This window comes from Filicampus tigris, chromosome 15, assembly GCF_054856515.1.
Source record: "Filicampus tigris isolate MCC_2025a chromosome 15, RoL_Ftig_1.0, whole genome shotgun sequence".
In the NCBI taxonomy this organism is placed as follows: Eukaryota; Metazoa; Chordata; class Actinopteri; order Syngnathiformes; family Syngnathidae; genus Filicampus; species Filicampus tigris.
Window position 1 is genome coordinate 15,799,631 of NC_141231.1, and position 22,870 is coordinate 15,822,500.

Consider the following 22,870-nt stretch of genomic DNA (forward strand, 5'->3'; position numbering starts at 1 on the left):
TGTGGGAAATATCTCGAAGTAATTTCGCCAGTTCCTTGCCTCCATTTTCTATACCGCTTATCTTCATTAGGACTCGCAGGGGAGCTGGAGATGACTTTGGGCAATGTACACATATAGCTAAATGCTAAAACTATTTGGAGAAACAAGATATTCCCCATCCATGGCCTTATTTAAGTGTTTGCTGTTTAATGAAGATTTTAAAACATTTTGTGAGCGATGCTGTACAATACATGATCGCTGCACCTGTTTTTAGCCTGTTATGGGCCGAGTTGAGTTTTATTGACCATGTGCTATGATGCAATGTAATATATCATATTACATATACAGTATATATGTAAATACAGTATGTAACTATATCACATGGTACAATTGTTGTATGTGTATTTTATTATGCTGTCCGAAGCCAGGTTGGCATTGCAAATGAGAATCTGTTTTTATTTGCCTTACCTGCATAAATAAAGGTTAAATGAATAAATAAATACGATTTGTGGCAAATGTGTCGTGTCTTGTGCCAACTTAAAAACCACCACCTTCTGGTGTTCAAAAATTCTTCTATATTATTTGAAAAAACATACAAGTAGGATGTATTTTTTATTTTTTTAGTTAGCTAAATTTTTGTTACTCGGTTGACAGCATTAGCAAAGCTATGGGAACATGTTGTTTTGATAGCATAATGCTAGCCACTTCTTAACACTAGACATGTTATTTTTCTTCTCAGTATGAACACTAGGTAAGTTCATAAAAAGGCAGAGAAGTTTTGTTTTTCATTCTGCCACATGAGTATTGTATACTACTGACTGTATTCTTTTTTAAACTTCTGTACTTCATTAGATTTCACAGTCTGTACTTAATAAAATGGCTTTAAGTACATGAGGTTAAGCAGTATTTCTACTTTAACTATACTTTTTTGTAAACATGCTTTTTATTAAGGAGTGCGAGTAGTCTACTTTTGCCACTTGTGCAACAGCTTCCTGTGCACTTACGCCACTTTGCAAACCTTAAAACAGGCACCTTAAACTCACAATGTGAATAATATCAATAACCAACAAAACGATACGTGCGTGTATATCCCCCCTTGTATAAACTAGCATGTTTATTTAGCAAGTTGCTGACATCATGAGCCCATTATGACTCGACTACTGAGAACTCCTGTGACGTCAAACCTACAGCTGTGCTCGCTTTGCGCATGCGCGTTATTGCCCAGACCATAGCGTCTGCTTTGTTGGGACCATCGATGCTGCCGGGACTCTGAGCGACTCCGTTTTTACTCTTAACAGATAATGGAGTGCAATTAAACGTCATCTACCTATCCGAACTCCTATTTGTGATTTCAGGTAGCAGCCAGCACCTTTTTTCAGGGGTCGTTTTGACGCTGGAGACGACAGAGGCGAGGAGCTCCTGTATATAAACAAAACGCAGCGCGAGCTGCTTTTAAGGTGGCACGTCACTGGCGACAGCTGGAACAACAAGAGCAGGCTCTCAGGCCCGCTTGGCTCCTCGGCGAGCTCGACGTGGAGGAGCTCGGTGTCCACAAAATGGAAGTCTTCGCTCGGCCTCGTCGGGAGTGAAACTCCGTAACGAGCGAACATGAGCGACGGGGGCCGTTTGTTGTCTGGACGGCAGCTCCTGGCGAGTGAAAGAGGGGGTGACTGTCCCACTTGCTGCCCCCGCTTGACTGAGGAGAGAGGCGAGCTTGTTAGCAAAAAGGGTGACCGCGGGCTCCCCTGTTCTCTAGCCCGGTCCAAATAGTGCTTAAGCGGACTGAGGTGCATCATGGAGACGGTGGGCAGATTCGAGTTCAGTCGGAAGGACCTGATAGGACACGGCGCGTTTGCGGTCGTCTTTAAAGGAAGAAACCGGGAGGTGAGTGATCGTTTTTTCCCACGATTGCGCGTTTTAGGACGCCACGATTACTGTATTATGTGTAGAGAACGTTTTCAATCGCATTTATGTGTTGATCTAAAAAGACAAACGAGCAATTAGCCATTTGGCGTTTGTTTTCGTGGCGCGACCTTAAGAGGCCTCGCTGCCCGAACGGGATGTTCTGGAGCACAATATTACGGTAAACAGAAATACTGTACATACAACCAAATGGTTGTCATCACTTGAAATGTGATATAATGTCAGCCACATGCTTTGGGTGGTCACACATTTGCCTAATTTGAGACATTTTTGTCTCTGTTGGCTGGCATGATGCGCGAGGCGGTTACAAACATGTTGAAACATGTTCTCCAACTGCCATGATCAAGATTATTCAGACACAAACCGGTATTTTAATAAAGAGCCTTGCGAAGATAGGTGTAACCTTAATATAGGGCGTTTTAAGGGGTCTGTTCCCTTTTTTTCCCCTTTTTAATAAGTGCGTACATTTATAAACAACAACATGATAACAGCTTCACAACAAGATTTATAACGCCACACATGCTGTACCTGGCTGGTACACTGTTGGACATTGCAACAGAACACAGGAAGTGTTGTAAAGATGAAGTACAAAACACTTGTGTTTGCAAGCGATTATGTAATGTGTTCTGGGATTCCAACTTTCACGTGGGACCCCTCTTGAAAACCCCCCAGAAAGGGGAGGAGCCACCATATATGCTGGTTTGCGTTTCAGTCACTAGATTTAACAGAGTTTAGAAGTGAGGTACTTTGCGAACACGTGATGACCGAGTTACAAAACATAATTATAATTTGCAAGGCAGGCCATGTTGTAATAACACCTTCTGCAGGACGCACCCTGTAAAAATGTCTTTTGGCTTCTGGAACAGTCGAGCAAGACCCAAAAAAGAAATTAGAAAAATATTGTTGAATGTGGAGCACCTTTGCAAACAGTGATGATTTTAGGATTCAGATATACTAAGATATGTTTGAATTAAAGCTGAGGTCACTATTAGATGAAATGCATTTTCTCGGTTGCGATACAGTTGCAGCCGTAGATTCGTGTCTATCCTTTGGCATTCTTGAACCTTTCCCAAATATATCTCTGAGGGAATGACTGTGTGTACATTTCATTCGTTTTCTCCCATCAGAAACATGACTGGGAGGTGGCAGTAAAATGCATCAATAAGAAGAACCTGGCCAAATCCCAGACGCTGCTGGGGAAGGAGATCAAAATACTCAAGGTAACGCTTATAAAGATCATTATGTCAGAAGTGTTTACATGTGAGACAAAAATACAAACGTCTTTGAATCAATAAAGTATCCTTCAGTACATTTTCAGCCAATTCTTCTTTTTTCTATTCGCGTGCTAGAGTTGCTTTCTTCAGAATAGAGACGAACTAATTGGAGACTTTAGTTGTCTGTAGAAGTCAAACCAAGCATGCATTTTATTTTAAAAGTAAATATCAACTAAAAAAAGGCCCTCTTTTGCAGGAACTCAAGCATGAAAACATTGTTGCGTTACTGGACTTTCAGGTATGTAATAATGTGCTCCCGTGCTGTTTGCGCACATAATTACGCTCGGTGTCCCAATTTGCTGCCACATGACCCATTTGTGTCTCATGCGACGCAACCATTTTTGTTTTCTGTATTTTTTTAAATGTTTTTTTGTTTTGTTTTTTTCAAATGAAACGTAGAAGCAAAACACGGTGTTTTGGTTTGAAAAAGTTTCACTTCTGTGTTTTTGCCCTGCTGAACTCAGACGTTGTTTACACTGTCTACCTGCGGGGTTTGCTCTATCGGTTCCTTCGGTGGTTTCACCTCACCATTGCGCTTTTCTGTTTTGGCAACTCTTTGGCAGCCTAAATGTGCTGCCTAGAGTGAACGTGTTTGTTTTAAATTAGCACTATTAAGGTCTTAGGCCCGCAGTGAGGCAGTGCTTAGGACTCAGCCGTCACGGGTGCTTGCAGCCTAGCAACGCGCATTGGCATTCACTGCGGCCTGGACACACGCGCACGGGCGCACACACCTGACACAGCCTCGGGACGGCCCGGCATGCATCTCAAGTTATGCAGGTGCTGACCTTTTGGAACACACCGGGGCAGGTCTTTAACGGTCAACCTTGATCCGTCAAGACATGATTTCAACTGAATTTTACCACGTACGAGATCTGATAGATTCTTAAGAGGTTGTCATTTATTTGACTTGTCCGACGTGTTCAAATGCTAGCAGTAGCACGACATTTGTTGTATTGGTTTTTCTTGACCTTTTTTTTTTGACCAGTACTCATCATGCAAATCAGGCATCAGGAAGGTCGTGACCACTGACGAATTGATTTTTTTTTTTTTTTTTTTCTCAAGCATCCCAGAAGATGAATCATTATTCTAATCTCAGATTTTACACGACACGTTTCAAGTGACGCAGTTTTTCGTCCATGTTTTTGCTGTTTGACGTTGACTATGGTGAAGTTGAGTAAGTGCATTTGGGGGCGCGTGTGCATCGCTAAATGTGAAATTGTAAACACAGTGACATTGGATTGAGGTCACCGGAAAGTCACATAAATACAAAGTCCAAAAATGGGCACAAATAGGGAATCGTGTGACTCGAAAGGTTGCCCTCCAATTAGCTGCACCGTGGTTTTCCAAAGCAGCGTAGACACACCAAAAAACACACAAAATTAGGTCAGATCTCAAGGACATAATAATGATGCTCAGTGCAAGGTTTTTTTTTCTACTGGTTGTAGTTTGCGGGGGTGTAGAACTGTCGAACTTGTAGCTACACGAGAGTGGCAAAACGATAGTATTACAAAGAAAGCTCGTAGATTTTGTGTGGCTACCGAACTCAGGTGACGGTGAGCTTTCTTGATGTCAGCTGGACCACACACAGCACAAATGCACAGTGGAAGACAAAATAAACAATTTTTTTAAGGGGGGGGGCAAGCACGTGCAGTCTCATGAGAGTTGACAGCATCATTCACGTAAACCACAACAACAACAACTGTGATTCCGACTGTGCTGTGTTATTTAAAAACAATTTATTTTTTTTTTAAAGGGAGAGAAAAAAAACTGTTGTGGGACACTTCCAGACCACCGTCATCTGTTAGCGTGTGATAAGAGTTTGTTTTTACCACAAGACCTCATGTCGTCTCGCACTAAGCAGACAAATAATGCCGCGAGGGCTGCACCCATTTAGTCCTATAGTGGCTATCAAAAGTCTAGACCCCCCTGGTCAAATGTCAGGTTTTTGTAATTTAAAGGAAAAGACCTCGATAAATCATTTCAAAACTTTTTTCCACCTTTAATGTGACCTATAACCTGTACAACGTAATTGAAAAAAAAAATGAAATGAAATTTGAATGGTGGCAGGTTTGTGCTGTCTCCAATTTTTTCTCCCAAGGTAAAAATGAAGTAAACATTGGGTTTCTTTGTTTGGCACTGTTAGTGTAATGACGATTACTAGATACTACTCGCTCCTCACAGTGGAGCCACCTGATGACTTTTTGATTCATTATTAATGTTGCAAAGCACTCTCGCAAATAGCCTTATTTTGTTCCAATTACAAGTGTGTGCGCCATGTCTATGTCCCCACTCTGCCTCAAAACTTTAAATACTTTATGCTCTTATCCCAATCAAGCCGCGCAGTGTAACTCACTTTTACACCGTTTACACAAGGCGTCAGCCTCAAGGACCACCTGTTCCTGTTATTGTCTGATTCTGACATGTTTTCTTTTTCTCCCATGTCCCCCCTCCCCCCCCGTGTAGGAAACTGCAAGCTCAGTGTACCTAGTGATGGAGGTAAGCCCGCCGCGGCCTTTGGCCTTTGTTTGCTCAATGCCGTGCTATGTCAGCTTTTGAGCTAAAATTAGGCTAGTCGGGGGGGGGGGCGGGGGATGGGGGGTCGGCTACCCGTGCCACGCTGCTGCATCCTGTACAATCCAGCTGATTGTGTTTCTATGTTTATCTTGTTGTGAAAGAATGGTGTAATCAATCATGAGAAGGCTCATGAAGAACGGCCACATAAATAGACAATCAAAGTTTGTAATGGCAGCACTTTTATTTAACCAAAGTCTTGATTAGGTGGCTCTTCGCAAACGTTGTTTTGCTTTGCCGGCCTTTGCCTTCCACGTCCAAATGGGATCGCTCGGCCCCCGTGACGAAGGACACCCGATCCTAACACTGAAGCTATTTCGGGGTCGTAATAAGCGATTCGGAGGACACCATTTCCCGCGTTCGTTCATACTAACGCTGCAAATAGGAGCAAGGCCGCGCGTCTCGAATTGCATTTCCCTCCGAAGGAAATCAATGTCTTGATCCGCTGACGCCCTTTCGAGACACTTAATCGCCATGGTTACACACCAGCGACAAGTTGCGTTGAGCTCATCGCTCGGCAGTTCCGACGCAACGGATTACTTTTGTCGATTGGACTCTCCTGCTGTTTTTCCCGACTCATGCTCCTCCCCGTTACTTTTGCAGTACTGCAACGGTGGTGACCTGGCCGACTACTTACACGGTAAGCGCAGCATTTCGAACGCCCGGCGATGCCACTGACAAGAACGGAGGCTCAACGGCTGCTGCTTGCTGTTGTTGTTGTTGTTGTTGTTGGATGTCCCTCCGCAGCAAAAGGCACGCTGAGCGAGGACACCATTCGCGTTTTCCTGCAGCAGATTGCCGGGGCCATGCGGATCCTGCAGGCCAAAGGCATCATCCACAGGGACCTCAAACCCCAAAATATTCTGCTCTCCTACCCAGCAGGACGCAAATCCCACTCCAACAACACCTGCATCAAAATTGGTAGGCTCGCTCACTGCGTTGCTCTTCCCGCAAGTCGCTGTTAAAAATCGTCAGAATTCTAAGCGATATGGATCTTTTATTGGACTCACAATAGATTTATATTGGATGCGTTATCGCCATGGGTAAACACTATGACACCCGACAACTCAGGATACACCGATTATCGGACGGGCCGATTATCGGACGGGCCGATTATCGGACGGGCCGATTATCGGCACCGATATTCGACATTTTGATCAATATCGGCCTTTTTTAAAAAATCTTTAAAAAGGCTGATAATAACTCAACTTAAAACTGTGTTAACTTCAAGGAACTATTTGTTTAAATTTAAGGTTCACTTTATTAGGGATTCTACTGACCCTGGGAACACTCTGCACCTTTTGGTTTTGTTTGCAATCAAGTGAAATTTGAACATTTCTGTCATTTTGAAATTTTGGAGAACTTTTATTTACTGTCGAAAACTATAGGGAGCAATTGTTTTAAGCTTTCATGTCACTTTTGAAGACATGCTGATGACCCTGGGAGCTCCCTGAACTTTGTTAGAATTTTGCAACAAAGATGCATATTGTCAAAAATGTATAAAAAAAAAAATCTAAATTATGCAAATCTGAAAAAATGTTCAACAAACATGCGTAAAGGCATTTCAACAAAGTTAGGAGTTTTCATTTGTTTTCCTCTTTACTGAAAATGAATATCGACTCCAAATATCGGTTATCGGCCTCCTTGGCTACTAATAATCGGTATCGGCCCTGAAAAAAAACACATCGGCCTATCTGCACCGACAACCCGAGACGCTCAATTTGCATACACAGCTCTCCTAGACATCGTTGTAATGACCTAAAAGATTCCACTTGACACTATATGCCTCACATTGTGAAGATTTCGAAAAGGTTCCCGAATCCTCAGCAACTCACTCATTGAATCTGTTTGTCACCGCCTGCACTCTTTCCACAGCGGACTTCGGTTTTGCCAGGTACCTTCAGAACAACATGATGGCGGCAACTCTCTGCGGATCACCGATGTACATGGTAATGCGCGGCACAAGGCATCCAAATCGAAATCCCCAAATCACATTTGTATTTCTTTTGACAATGCTAGACTCTGGCAAAGCCCCGTTTTGAAAGTTCATTCTAGTCAAAATGAACCTAAATCATCCCATTGGAGCTCCATAAAAATCTCGCTCTCAAACAATTCTCCCCTCTCCCTTCCCCCGCAAGGCACCTGAGGTCATTATGTCCCAAAACTACGACGCCAAGGCTGACTTGTGGAGCATCGGGACCATCGTGTTCCAGTGCCTGACCGGGAAGGCTCCTTTCCAGGTGCGCGCAAAGCTGTTGCGGTAAAACAGGAAACCGTCGTTCCTAGGCTTGAGACAAAATACGCGAAAAGCGCATAAGGCGCCCGAGTCGTCAGGGTGCCGAAAAGCGGCTCGAAATGAGAGCAAATATCGGACTTCACCAAGGGAGCCACAACGCTCAACTCCAGCTGCATGTTAATGTTGCACGCCGCAGCTGCGTTCTGCAAACACGTTTGACATGTCAACTTTGAAGGCTAATGAAATGTCAGTTCAATAAGTGGTAAAATGCCCTTCGTGCCGTTTAGTTGGTCTATTGAGAATCTTGTCTCCAAACTCATTTCAAACGTTTTCCCGGAGCAGTTCTATCGTGTCTGGTACTTGCTCTTATTTTCTCGTCTTGGTCCGTCTTCGCCTCTCTGACACCCAAGACTGGGGTTTATTACAATGGAAGGAATCGTACTGACACAAATTTTGTCTTTTCCACCACCTTTAGGCCAGCAGTCCCCAGGATCTTAGGATGTTTTACGAGAAAAACAAGAACCTCAGCCCCAAGTAGGTAGCAGCAGTGTGATTACAGAGTTCTTTGCGTGTAACAAAAGTGTTGCTGGAAATGGATTTTGGCTGAATGTAGTGCAGAGTTTTGAGGCAAGGCGAAACCGCCTGCAGATTTAAGTGCATCGGTTGCATGTTTACGTTATTTATCCACGGAATGATGATGGTGTCGTCATTTTGCAGCATTCCCAGAGAGACTTCCAACCATTTGAGGCATCTGTTACGGGGCCTGCTGCAGCGCAATCACAAGGACCGCATGGACTTTGGTGAGTGGACTTAGAAGCAAGATAGGTGACGTCCTGTAGGTATGGCAACGTCACGGAATTCTCCTCTGTGTACTTTCAGCAGTAGGCACGTGCGCGATGAATCAGTATCGGTGTTTAATTAGTACGGGATTCAGTAACCTATTCAATCACTTTGTATCGAATCAGTGGTGGCACAATGGATTTCTTTACTTGGCAGCGTATAGCAAAGGGTCCTTTCAATTCAGGTGCAACTAGCTTGCTGTCTTAATTAACAGGCTGCCTAGAAATCAAATGAGCACAGCAAAGCAGCAATCTGCTGAGCAACCATTACACTGGGCAACAGCAAATTTGAATCAGACATGGCTTTATATAGAACTTATTATTGATGCGGATTTAAAAAAAAAAATGTCTTTACTTTTTTGCAGCACATCACGGTTTTTAAGTCTGATCTATAAAAGCTTGCTCGATACGGATTTTACAGTGCGTTGTAATTTATAGCTATGGCGTTTTAAAAAAAAAATCAACCTTTTGAACCTAACTCTTCATTCATAATTATCAATATATTACATATCGTCGCTGTCCTATGAAAAACACTTTTGTCCAATTTTGAAAAAAAAAAAGTGTTTTCACATTAATGCGATGTCTGTAACGCGGAAACACCATTGGCACAAAAGAGAAAGAAAATTGAAAAAATGGACGTGTTTTTCACAGGACAGCAACAAGTTGTTGTTACTATATTATTATTATTATTGTTTAGGGATGTAACGATTCACAATTCACAATTTTCGATTCGATTTATTTTTTTTTAATTGCTACCATTCTTGTCTCTGTGCACTAGTGTGGTTCTGCAGCCATCCACAAACGCGATACGCAGCCGATGTTTGGCGCAAAAGCATCATTTGATCTACACGTTCCAAATGTGCTATGCATCTGGAACGAAAAAACGTTTCAAGACATCATTTTCTAGATAAATTTAATCAACTCGATTTTTGGGATTGATCAAATCGATTAATCGGTGCGAATCGATTTTGAATCGCTTTTCGATTAAGGTGCTGGAAAAGTTTGCTTGCATCTCTGAGTGAAAAATGTAGTCAAAATGTGTTGACCTGTGTTACTAGCGCTAATATATTGCAATACTGTAAATAACTACACCACACTACAATCGTGGCAAGTAAATACGCTTGAGTTTCTCCAGGTGGCAATAACCTTGGTTCGTACGTTTTGCTTTTTGTTTTCGCAAGCTTGTGGCTTTTTCATGCATCACCAAGAATCACTTGGCCGCGAATCAAATCTTTTGTTGGCTTTTGCATTTCAGTACAGCGGGGTTTAGCGCTGAGCCCGCAGGCTTCGTTTGCCTCTGTGTTCCACCTTTCCGTTACATTGTTGTTGTTTTTTTTTTGTGGAGCTCATATTAAAACAAGGCAGTTAACGATACTTGATTGATCGTTGGCGGGAAACCGCTTTCTCGCAGCGGTCACATTGCGATAAAGGCGCATTCACGACAAAATCACACAACCAAAATAAAGCCCAAAATAAATCTGAGAACCTGTGTTTTCTACAGATGAGTTTTTTTCTCATCCCTTCTTGGAAGCCACCAGCTCGTCCATAAAAAAGAGTAAGTTACCATTTTTCGCCGAACAGATGAGATGCTGTGTGACTGTTAGAATACTAATAAAAGCTGACGTTTTGTCAAGTTACAAAAAGGAGAACGTTATTTACGTCATGACACGCGCCTGTTTTTCCTTCCAGCAACTCCAACGGTGACCATGACCTGCTTCCCGAGTTCTGCTTCAGCCAGCTCTTGCAGCAGTTCCTCCACCTCGCACCTGGCCTCTCCACCGGTCCGTGTTGATCGCATTCAAATGTCCCCCGCCCCCGCCCCCGCCCGCGTAAATGATTAACAAAGGTCTTTGCGGCACCAGGAGGCCACCCCGGTCCGCACCGAATTAATCAGCCCTCTCATTCGCACTTCCCCTCTATTGTCGCGTTGACGCACCCTTATGGCCGACTGTCTTTGGGCTCACAATCCCCACTTCTTTCCTGCCGCCGCAGCAATCTCTTGGTGACGCGCAGCATTTGCGCGCCAAAGCGCTGGCCTCCCCCACCCAAGAGGCCACCGGGTTTCTTCTCAAGGATTCGTCCGGAGGAGGCGGCAGCAGCAAGAACTCCTCCTCCTGTGACACGGACGACTTTGTCATTGTGCCTGCTCACTTCAACAGTAAGCGCGAGAGCAAGAGACTTGTTTTTGCTTTTGGACGTTTCCCACCCGGCGAGCGGTTGAATTGCCCCAATAACGCATGAAATATATATATAATATATATCTGATATAACGGGTAATAAATGTATAAGATGCGTCTTTATCTCCCGCAGCGGCGGAGCTGACGAGTGAGAGTAAAGTGCTGCAGGACAGTCTAATGAACAGCGGGTAAGAAAAAGCTTCTCTTGACGGACAATGAAGACATTGAAGTGGAATGTTTGCAAAGTGCAGTGATCTCTTTTTGCATCGTAAAGAATTGTCTTCTCGTTTGCGTCCGCTCAAGCTCTCTCCTGGCGTCTGGTTTATGTGGCCAAGCCAAATCGCCACCGCACTCGCCCTCCTACAGTGGCTCCCCCAGTCGTGTCAGGTAATAGCCCAGAGCTGGAACATTGTGCTGCGGACATTCATTTCGTTGTTTAGCACTCGATGAAGCTGTGCCGATTAGCCTGCAAAATGATCCTGAAATATCAGATGTTAAAGTTAATCATGCCAAAGGAACACCTTTAATAAAGTAGATAGAGTTTGCAGCTGTTTAAGTATTTTCTCAAGTGTAGCTAGCTGTGCATGAAGGCGCCGGCGTGTACAAGGATTTTTTTTTTTTTTTTTTTTTTGCTGAATTGGTAATATCCATAAAAGGGTTTAGTAGCATTGCCAACGACAAGGCTAGCAGGCATTTTTCAGCTTTTTCTGTCCTTTTTGTAGATAACGTGAACTGTGGTTGGGCAGGAAACGTTTTTTTTTTAATCCCAAGAAAAAATGTAATTAATTATTGACTGCATTAAATGAAGTCTTGCGGAGTCTGGCACTGGTATTTTTGTAACACAGACAGTGGATGGATAATGGTCAGTTTGTGATTTTGTGATGAGTCAGTGGTGTAGTCTGCCTGTTGCCCAAAGTCAGCTGGGATAGGCTCCAGTTTCCTGTGATCCTGAGCGGGATAAACAGTATTAAAAAAAAAAAAAAATTTTTTAAATGGATGGCATATTTTTATGAGCCTGACATATCCCGGCGGGATGCAATGCGGTCCGTCAACAAGCATGCAGTTGTAGTTTTGTTTTCTTGTTGCCACTCATGCGCACAAAAGTCAAATCTAATGATTCTTCGGGGGTATTATTTATTTAATTAAAAAAATAAAATAAAATCTTTTGACTGTTCCCGGCAGGCCCAATGAGTCCTCGGGGAGTAACTACGCCGGCCCCAGCGGAAACCACGGTCACTCCCTGCCAATCCCAGTTCCCACTCAGGTGCACAACTACCAGCGCTTGGAGCAGCAGATTTATACTACCAAACAGGAAGGCTCGCCCCGGTGCGTGACGGCTCGCGTGCACGCGGTACAAACGGCAAGACGCGTGAATCGCTCTCCACACGTTTTAACTTCAATCCACTGACGTCATCAGGCTGTCCACCCCGGTGCATCGTTGCAGCAGTGGAAGTCCGCTGGGCTTTGCGAGGACCGGGCCTTCGCCACCTTACGGAACAGCGGCCACCCCGCGGAGGCTCTCGCTGGGAGGAGCAAGACCATTTCAACTCTCGCCTCAAGGTAAGATGAGAGGCTTTTAACTTTTTTTTTTTTTTTTAAGAGACACCCGCCCTGCACCTTAATTGCTCCCTGAATGGATGATTATTGCACGATTCATTTGGGCTGTGCAATTACTCCAAATTCAATTACAAATACGGTTACTACGCACTCCACGATTACGAAATTGGCACAGTCGTAAAAAAAACGATTATTGATGTACATTTATATCCAACTATATTTGTTTACACAAGGAAATCATACTTGAATTTATACATTTATGCAACAAATTTGATTCATTTTGTGTGGTCCAAAAGGAACTTACGTAATTATAGTGTTTCAAAGAAATGCATTTCTCGTTATATGTATTTTTTTTTTTAATTACTGCCCACGAGGTGCCCAACCGTTTTTAATTCTGTCAGGAATTCTCTTTTCTGTTTTAATTATACATTTTTCTGTTGAGTTTTTTTTCCGACATTTTCACACGTACTGTGGGTATGAACGTGTAATGCCGCAAATATTTTTTGGTATCCGTCAGCATTCACTGCATGCCAAAATGCGAGTTATATGTTGTAGTTGTGCAGTTGTTTCCCATTTATATGTCATTATTTCAGCCTCGCGGTTTGGAGAGCAGTGCGAGCAGTCTCACTGCCACGCGGCCGTGCTTTCCAAACAGTGCTTGTAAATGCGTTTTCTTTGTCCAGGATGATATTTCATTGCGTTACACTGCCGAACGTGCATTCTTAGAAATCCTCTGACCTTCTCCGCCACCCATTGCAGCGGCTCAGCACGCCGAATCCAGGCCGACGAGTCAGAAGCACTCCCCGGTCGCCACGGGGCTGGGCACACGTCTCCACAGCGCCCCCTGCCTTTTGGAGTGTACCACTGGCGGTTGCAGACAAAAGATCCGAAAGCAGCACTCGGACCCGGTGGTGGTCCCCACTGCGGGCTTGATGACGGTCCGCCCGCTGCACTCGTCCCCCCGCCTCAGCGAGCTGATGCAGCGAAGCCCGCTTCCCACCATCCTGGGCTCCCCCTCGAGGGTGGGTCATGGTTTTTGTTTGCGTCCGTTTTACGGTTGACGCCATATGAATAGTAAGTGTTTGAACAAAGCTCTGTCGTGCCTCCGTTGTTGTTCGTGTTTGCAGACCATGCCCCCGTTTGAATTCCCCAAACCCCCCAGCTCTCCAAACCTTGTCAACTTCCTGACACAGCAGGGTTTAGTGGTGGGCTCTCCCAGCAGCAGGACTGTGCAAATGGAGCCCAGAGATGCCGGACAGCCAGCGCCCACGCAGTGCCCTCAGCCTTCACACTGCATCCACAGGATGAATGATGACGCCAGGGGATTTGGAAGGTGAGAGCTGGAATTGAAATTGGTGGTCTTAATTATAAAAGCGTTTGTTTTTTTTTTTGCCGCTGTGAGGAAAACAGTGCAGTAATAGCCTTCATTTTTCATTCATACGCGTTTAGCCAACGATAAACTTCAGCGAGGTTTCTTAAAGCAACACTGTGTCATGTCAGTTTTTGTTGATTACGGCGGCGCCGTGTGGACAAAAGCGGTAGTGTTTTGACGAAAGTCAACCAAATTCCCCATGCGCGCCAGATTTTGTGGTAAAAACCTGAGCTCTCGCTAGCCTGCAAGTTGGACTGAATTACGTTTCTATTTCCAGTGGCCGTGTGGAAGATGAATAGCGATGAACATCCAATTTTGTTCAAACAATACTTTAGTTTTTTTTGTTTGTTTTGGGGCTTCTGCCATGACACAAGTCATAGCGCGTGGACGTTCGAATCGACTTCCGTCCTTTTAGCGAAAGGAGGAAGTGAGTATGCCGTAAAGCAATTCAGGACATTTGTATTTTTTTTTGTGTGCCAGGGTTGCTCCCATCCTCCTCAAAGTTGCTTAGTGTGAGTAAAAACGAAACAGACCCCCCCTGTACTTTGTAGGGAATCTATACTGAACAGTCCTTATATGAAACTTTTTTCAACTTTATACTTTCTGTATTCAAGTCTAAAAGCTTGCGTGTTGCGTGTCACAGATCTCAGAGCGCCGGCCTCCTGTCCGACATGTTGCTGATGGCGGCCTTTGGAACGGGTGGAACAGTGAGTGACCGAGGCAGCACGGAGAACCTGGCCTGTGAAAAAGCGATCGACATAGCAGGTATGACTTTTGCAGCGCTTAAACGGGGAAGTCAACACAAACATTTTTTTTTTTTCAAGAGTATGTTCTATGCAAGCCCACTAGTTGAAACAAGGCATTCTGATAAATATTGCGTTTGTGGAATAAGTGTCAATCCACTCGTTTTTAGCCATCTCTGGGGGCGGCCATTTTGTCTTCTGTCGACTGAAAATGACATCACAACTGCTCACAATGACCAATCACGGCTCAGATTCAGAAAACAGGTCGGCCGTGATTGGTCGTTGTGAGCAGTTGTGATGTCATTTTCAGTCGACAAAATGGCCGCCCCCAGAGAGTGCATTTTGCTGCTTAACTTAGATTCCACAAACGCAAAATCAATCAGAATGCCGTGTTTCAACTAGTGGCCCTGCTGGGAACATATTCTTGAAAAAAATCTGTTTGGATGGACTTCCGCTTTAAGTGGACGGTTCTGGGGTCACGCCAATACTTTCAAATTCTGTGTTTTAGTGCCCTCCGGTGGTGTCCTGTGTCCTGCACCGGGTTCCTGCAGCCCAGCGCAGGTTGTCTTTACCATCGGCTCCCCTCCCAGTGGCGGCACCCCGCCTCAGGCCTCCAGACAGAGGAAATACTCAGGTAACACCAACTCGTAAATATGTTGACTAAACGCGAGTGACACTTGACTCGGAGGTTTTGTGATGTCGGCACAACACATAGCATAAGTTTGATGTCAGTCGGCAGCAAGGGGGAGCGCTGCCATAAAATGTCAGCCTCCGGAGACGGATCAAAATATTTTGCACGCAATATTAATCAGAATATTGTGGGGGGGCACATATTATTGCATAAAGAACCTGAGTCCATCTTTTAAAGAGGAAGACAACCCAAAAATGTTCTTTGCAGCCCCACTCGTCTAAACTGGATATGCTGATTAAACATTGTGTGTCGTGGGATATGAATTAAGCAGAAAAATCCACCTGTTTTTATCCATCTCAGGGAGCGGCCACTTTTATGCAACAGATTAATGTGAAGAACTTGTTTGGGTTCACTTTTTTAGACATTAAAACAGCTCCCAGGCTGTCTTCATAGATTGTGAACGCTTTCGTCCAAACACACCAATGATCAAAAATGACACATCTTAATGCAGTATATTATTGCTTTGGTTAAAAAGCAGCAGCGTCCATTGATATTAGTTCACTGTCAATTTATACGTTTTGCTAAATGTTCTCGGGGAGTAACATTTCCCACTCTGATCTCTGTGTCTTCCCTCCGCAGGCTCGTTTGCATCAGTCAGCCCTGCGGGCTCCTTCACCAGCCGCTATCCCCAGACAGCCACCTACGGCGACGGCTTTGAGGCCTCTTCCAGCCCTCGTTACAATTTTTTTGATCCCATCACGGCCAACATGGGCGGTCGTATAACCTTCGAGGCCCCGGAGCTGCCTGAAGAGACCCTGATGGAGGTGAGATAAAGCCTTTCTTAGAGAAGTCACAAAAAGTGGCTCAAAAAAAAAAAAAAAAAAAAAAGGGAGCCTGCTATTAGTACCTGTGCGGTTACAGAAAAGGTCCAAACAAAAAGGAAAATGTAGAGGAACAACAAAAGCGCAAGGGGGCACGGGATGATAAGAGGGAAACTTGATGCTGCGGTCGGTCCACAAAGTGCCTAAATGGCACTCCGTGACGTCAAGTTTAAAGTGATCACCCCCTTTGTCCTCCTGTGTGTGTGTGTCCCGTCTCTGCGGGAGTGCAGCAGGAGCACACAGACACGGTGCAGAGCCTGCGCTTCACGCTGGATTTCGCGTGCTGTCTGATGGAGGTGGCCGGCGCCCGCGGCATCGCGTTGATGGGGGTCCCGCTTGACGCTGCTCACCCTCACTACCTGCAGCAGCAGAGCCTGGTGGCAGATCAGATAAGCTCACTGAGCCGGGAGTGGAGGTAAGGAGGCCGCATCATCCACGCTGCTTACCTCTTTTGTTGGAGGAAAAAACGTTGTGCTGATGGCTTGGTGCCTATTCACAGTAATTGAAATTTAACCTTGGAGACAAAATGGATGCTTCGGAATGTGCAAATGAGCAGTCATGGTTTGCCGCCGAGGCATATTTTACTGTGTTAAATGAATCTATATTAGTGCTGTCAAGCGATTACAATTTGTAAATTAATTAATTGCAAAATTTTCCATAATTGATCGCGATTAATCGCATTTTTAAACTGCAATTTTTTTCCATAGCTTGGAACTGTTATTTACTTGAGTAAAATCTTGGAATTAATGTGAAAAAAATAAGTAAAAGTATATTTCGATTAAAAGACTGTTCTAAGAGCTTTCTTTGATCCTTGTATACGATTCTTTTCCTGTAAAATACAACAGCTGAGCAATACACCCAAGACTTATAACTAATATGGTATTTGAATTTGGCTGTGCAAAGTGTGCAAATTGTTTTGGATTTCTCCAATGAGCCATCAAGCAACTAGTAAAAGTGAAACTACGTAAAAGTGGGCAGAAGTCAGCTGGGACAGGAAGTAAATAAAACTGAGTTAACTGAGTAAAATTTTTTTAGTGCGTTATGAAATTTAAATTAATCTCCATAGTTAATTCTTTCATTTTGACAGCCCTGATCTACATTAATTATAGATTCTTTTTTGGCTCCCCTTTAGAATACAGCTATGTCAAGAATAATATGACAATAAATAAATAAATATACAGCGCTAGTAAGAAAACAAGACTGAAATGATGGCAAACCTGAATGGATTGTGTTCACGTTGGGAATTCCTCCATATGAGCACAAGTGAATGCATGTTTAATTTTCATCCTCAAACTTACCTTTGCACGTCGTTGTCTCACCAGCCATGCAGAACAGCTGGTTCTCTACCTTAAGACTGCAGAACTCTTGTCTACCGCCATACAGACAGCCATGGAGCGAGTGAAACAAGGCAAACTTTACCCGTCGGCTACAGTCAAACAAGGTATGAGTCATTCGGTTCACGCAAGGACCTCCAAGTTAGCCGTGCCGAGATCAAATGATCTTCCTTTTTATACAGTCGTGAGGAGGCTGAATGACTTGTACAAGTCCAGCGTGGCATCGTGCCGCTCTCTCAGCACGCGTCTGGAGCGCTTCTTTTCCAAGAAGCACCGATTAATGGACAAAATCACCTCCATTACAGCTGAGAGGCTGCTCTTTAGCCACACCGTGCAGATGGTAAGCCAGAATTTACATTTACATTGTTCAAAAGCTATAAATGATATCAAAATAAATGGTCTTTTCTCGAGATGGACCGATATTCTTTATTTCAGAGCCGATTACGATTGTTGGTAATCAAGGAGGCAGATAACCGATATCTGGAGCCGATATTAATTTTCAGTAAAAAGGAAAATAGTGGCATCAAAATCTATAAAAAAAACTGCAACTCATAACTTTGTAGAAATGTCTTTAAGCATGTGTTTATTGAACAATTTTTCAGATTTGCATAATTTTGATTTTTTTTTTTTCATTATTACAATACATTTTTGACAATATACATCATTGTTATAAAATTCTAACAAAATGTTCAGGGAGTGTATTAATGTATTAAAAATGTATTAAAAAGTGAAATAAAAACGTAAACAATCGCTCCATATAGTTTTCTACAGTAAATGCAGTCCTCCAAAATATCAAAATGACAAATGTTAAACTTGCACATCTTTGTTATGATTTCAACACAGTTTTAAATGGATTTATTACGGGCCATCAGATTGTTTATAAAGGCCGATGCCGATATTCGTCAAAACGCCGAATATCAGCGCCGATAATCAGCCCAGCCGAGTCCTTACCATACCAAACTCATTGCCCCTTTTGCGTTACACGGTACCTAATCAGCCCTCATTGCTTATTGACGCTTTTCCATTGGCTGGAAAAATAGCACCAGTTGGCCGCTTACTAAACTAACTTCTGAGGAGTCGGTCCTTAAAATGACTTCAATAAACACACTTGTGCTTACCCTGCTGCTGTGCCTTAAGCGCCGCACGCTGCGCCTCGCCAAAGTCAGCCGGGGGTAGGCTCCAGCACACCTGTGACACTAATGAGGACAAGCGATTTATAAAAAGAAAACGGATGAAGATGAAACTGTACGTGAGCGTTGCGGATTCCTCGTAGGTTCAGTCTGCTGCTCTGGACGAGATGTTCCACCAGGGGGAGGCATCCATCCATCGCTACCACAAAGCCCTCCTGCTGATGGAGGGCCTCTCGATGCTTCTCACTGAGCAGGAAGACATTCTCAGTGTGAGCAAATGTAAGTCAAATATCAATCCAGAATAGTCACCCAGTGCCTTCATCCCAGCTCACATTTGTCCCTCCCCTCTCTTCCCCCTGTGAGCAGGTAAAGAGTGTATCGAGCGGCGTCTCACAGCCTTGCAGTCCGGGCTCTGTGTTTGAGAGATGTCGCCCATCGGCTCATTACCGACGAACTTCATCTCATCGACCTCAAACTTTCACAAAAGCTCCCGAAGTTAACGACTCCAGCTTCGGACAACGGCGTCCGCTTTCACCGAACCGGAACTGATGTTGGCCGTGACGCACCTCGCTGCATTTTGACTCGCGTGAGGGACTGTGTGGCCAATTCCGATTTCCCCCTACCCCAGCCCCATTCGAGGGAACATGCAGGAGCAGTTCTGGCCAAGTAGTCACATATATAAACCCACACACAGTGCTCGCCACGACATACGTTTCGAAGACGGACCGGTCCACTGCAGCGGACGACTGAACGAGCCTTCACGGTTCATCTTTGCGGAGGTACTATGAGCTGTAACGCCTGCGCGGAGGTACAGTAGACACGTTGAAGAAAGCTGGACGTAGCCAAGTATCATTCACATCGTAATATGTATGTTCACATTATACCACTTGTTTGTGCGTTTGTTTCCAACCAGTTAGCTACTTGCTTGCTACAGTGTACATAACATTGCTACAACTGGAGAAGAATTCCTGCCAAGATGATTTTAAGCCTTTTTTTTTTGTTTTTTGTTTTTTTATAATAGCGTTGATTTTTAGCTCCACTGTAAGTAGTTTGGTTTGACACTTTATGGACTTGCTTTTTCATACGGAAAGGCGGCGGCGACTGGTGCAGAACGTGTGGTTTTCCAACATTGCATCAAGCGGGTCCAAAAAGGCGGAAGCGGCACGATAAGGATGGGCCGCGAACTGGAGGATGTTTTGTCCGGTGTGCAGTCCGTAATCATCCCCTCGCGCGGTTCCTCGTTTCTTCTTCACATCATTTGTATCGTATCAATCATCGTCTAAGCGCTAAGCAGGTATAATCAAAATGCGAATGTATAGGACAGGAGAGAAGCCGCGTCAACATCAGTCTGAATGTCGGGCTGCCCGGCGGCGCACGCCTGAATGTTTTTGCACTGTTGAAGTACTGTACAGAGTGGAACATGCTACACATGTCAAAATATTGTTTTGTTTGTTTGAATATAGCTTGACAGATGAGCTCATTTCTACTTCGACTGTCATTCATGGAGTGCAGTTGTATCGCAGTTACTGTGCGTTTGGTGTGAGAGTGTTCATTAACCGAGGGATGCTGTGAACGCAGAGAACATTTTTTCTTTAAGAAAAAAAAAAATACAGGAAAAGCTTTACGGTGAGGAGGGTTTAAAAAAAATATATATATTGTGTTTTGCTTCCGAGTAGTCAGTAGGCAATGATTCTGTCATGATTTTGAAGCGTGTTGATTTGGAGTGCTAATGTTTAAATATTTCATCTGAATTTTTTTTTTTTTTTTTTTTTTTGATATTATTATTATTATTATTGAGCTTGAGACATAACTCTGAATCCCAAACAGATTCTTGTAATAATTTTCAGTTGTGAGCCAGTGGAGATGGTCGATGTCTGTGTTGCCTGCATTCAAAGGTGTTTAGTATTGTGTGCATGTTAGCATGTGTGGAGAGGCTCGTTTGCGATTTGACCCGTGGAGAGAAACAAAGATGAGTGATTAATTATGTCAGCGACACAGTCTCACTTTTCCCTATAAAATAAACTAAAAAAAAAAAGGGATTCCTCTGGTTTACGAAGGGGTAGTGCCACCACCCCCCCCCCAAAAAAAAAAAAGAGAATGAAAATTACAAGAGTTACAACAAAATTAATAATTATTACTTATAACATCACTGTTTTTTGTGTCATTGTACTAATTATTGTAACTTTTTCCTCATAATATCAGAAAATAATTCTTATAAGTTGGACTTATTTATCCTAACACTACTTTGTTCTGAAAAGGTTTGGACTAAAGCCACGCCCCCACCCCGCCCCCCATTGTGGCCGTGACGCTTCTTCATAACTTTAGTAAATGTTGTGGGGCCCAGCATTACTTTCTTCACTCTCTTTTCCTCCTCTTTTTTTAAGTTAAGACGTTCATGTTTCAAAAAGTTTAAGATAGTTTACAAAGAGATCCAGTATAGTAGCATTGTTAGTAGAGCAGAATGAAAGAGCACCCCCACCCCCCCTTTTGCATACACTTCATTTGCTTTGAGGCCTTTAGTCATACACAAATATGTATCTGCTATATTCTTTCTCAGCTGTGAGCACGTGTCTAATGGTTGAGTCGTACATTCCTAATATCGTCTCATTCTGGCTCTCGTCCTGCTTAGTCACTATTCAGCGGCGAGCACCTGTGATGCATGTGTCACTTTTTTTTTTTTTTTTTAATAGTCCCCCTACAATCATTGTTACTGGCCATCCCAATTCTTTTTATCAATCGGGTCACCATGAAGAGAACGTGTGCGTGCATTGAGATTACTTTGGGGCGGGGGGGGGGATCATGTATTGTTTTCTGCTGTAATGTCCTTGAGCAGGATATTGACTCGCTGCCATTATCGTGGCTGCTGTTCAAAGCATTCCCATGAAGCTAAAATGAAGTGTAACCATCGTGAAGGTTCGCACTCTCCTGCAAGGAAGGAGTCAAGAGTTGTAAGTCTGTGTGTAAAAAAACATGCCCGAATGTCATCATTTATTTGTGTTTAGTATCACCTCTAGGAATTGTAAATTAAGTTATTGTTGTCGTTGTATTTATGGATCTGCGGGTGCGGAGGGAACAGTACCATACCATTTAATAATGTTTGTTTGTTTTTCCAAAGAAAAGGCTTTCTGCTGAACTCCCGGCAAGGCATTTTCACATTGTCATGTATGGCAAGACACTATCTTAATGTCCCCGTGTGTAATATAACCCTTCCTGGTAGTTGCAACATGAATAAAGTTAAAGGAATGGACATGTGTTGTAGTATTGCCATGTTTTTTTTTTTATTTCTTGGCAGATGCATAGATAGTATTTTGTAATACTGAAGATTGTTTTTATGATTTAAAAAATGTAAAGGTTTGTCTAACAATGTTTTAAAAACACATTTTCTGTTCAAACTTCCTTTGTTTTTCCCCCAAAGGTTTGTCTAACAATGTTTTAAAAACACATTTTCTGTTCAAACTTCCTTTGTTTTTCCCCCACATCAGTCTCCTTATGAAAGTTAAGAGTGGCACATAAACACCGAGCTTCCTAGTTAAACCTGCTCAGACATGAGATGAAAGGGACTGTGGGGCCTTGTCATGTTCTCTCATTCAAGCTATGTGAAGTCCGAGTACCCAATTTTTAGACCCCACCCAACACCAACACCCCAAAAAATGGATATTTTAATATATACATATTTAGCTTTTTTTTAATTATATGCAAAGAAAGTGTGAGCAAGACCCAACAAGTTATTCAAATGAATTTGGGGGGGAACTTTGATCATGTTTAGTCTGGAAAGTTGAAACCTAGGAGTGCTGTTATGGGACATGCGATGTGTCGATCAATTCAATGGGATTTAATTAAGCATCCGTTAATTGAATTACCTCTTTAAATTACAAATCTCCATTTACTTGATGTGGTTTTAGGTTGGTTTTGTGGGGCTCAAAAATACTGCAGTCCGATTTGAAACAGTATTGTTTTAATGGTACGAGTTTGTTTTTCAGTTGTACCGCCCCTAACATTTTGTACCAATCAGAATGCTCTAATGACATGTTTCGCCTCCCTTGATTGGTGCTTGCATCTGTCAGAGTTCACGTGCATCTGCACGAGGTCACGTGTAGGTCTGTGAGGCGTTTATGTTCTGTCAAAAGTCAGATTTGTATCTTAAATCTCAAATCGTAAAATCGGACATAATCCCAAACTGTTGTCCTCAATTTCCACAATTACTGATTCAACAGTATAATTTT

General features: G+C 43.4%; 1 protein-coding gene across 1 annotated transcript; it reads left to right on the forward strand.

The window, feature by feature from the left end:
* The first annotated feature begins 1,169 nt into the window (after positions 1 to 1,169).
* ulk1b (unc-51 like autophagy activating kinase 1) lies at positions 1,170 to 21,894 on the forward strand. Its single transcript, XM_086053717.1, has 27 exons — positions 1,170 to 1,863; positions 3,030 to 3,122; positions 3,373 to 3,414; positions 5,640 to 5,672; positions 6,351 to 6,387; positions 6,495 to 6,668; positions 7,623 to 7,696; positions 7,886 to 7,987; positions 8,459 to 8,517; positions 8,701 to 8,783; positions 10,324 to 10,377; positions 10,512 to 10,603; positions 10,815 to 10,980; positions 11,133 to 11,187; positions 11,303 to 11,386; positions 12,182 to 12,325; positions 12,417 to 12,559; positions 13,316 to 13,578; positions 13,684 to 13,889; positions 14,572 to 14,693; positions 15,180 to 15,305; positions 15,942 to 16,126; positions 16,414 to 16,598; positions 17,506 to 17,624; positions 17,700 to 17,857; positions 18,791 to 18,926; positions 19,014 to 21,894. The coding sequence occupies exons 1-27, from the start codon at positions 1,774 to 1,776 to the stop codon at positions 19,067 to 19,069; spliced, it is 3,081 nt and encodes a 1,026-aa protein (XP_085909843.1). The 5' UTR covers positions 1,170 to 1,773; the 3' UTR covers positions 19,070 to 21,894.
* The last annotated feature ends 976 nt before the right edge of the window (positions 21,895 to 22,870 follow it).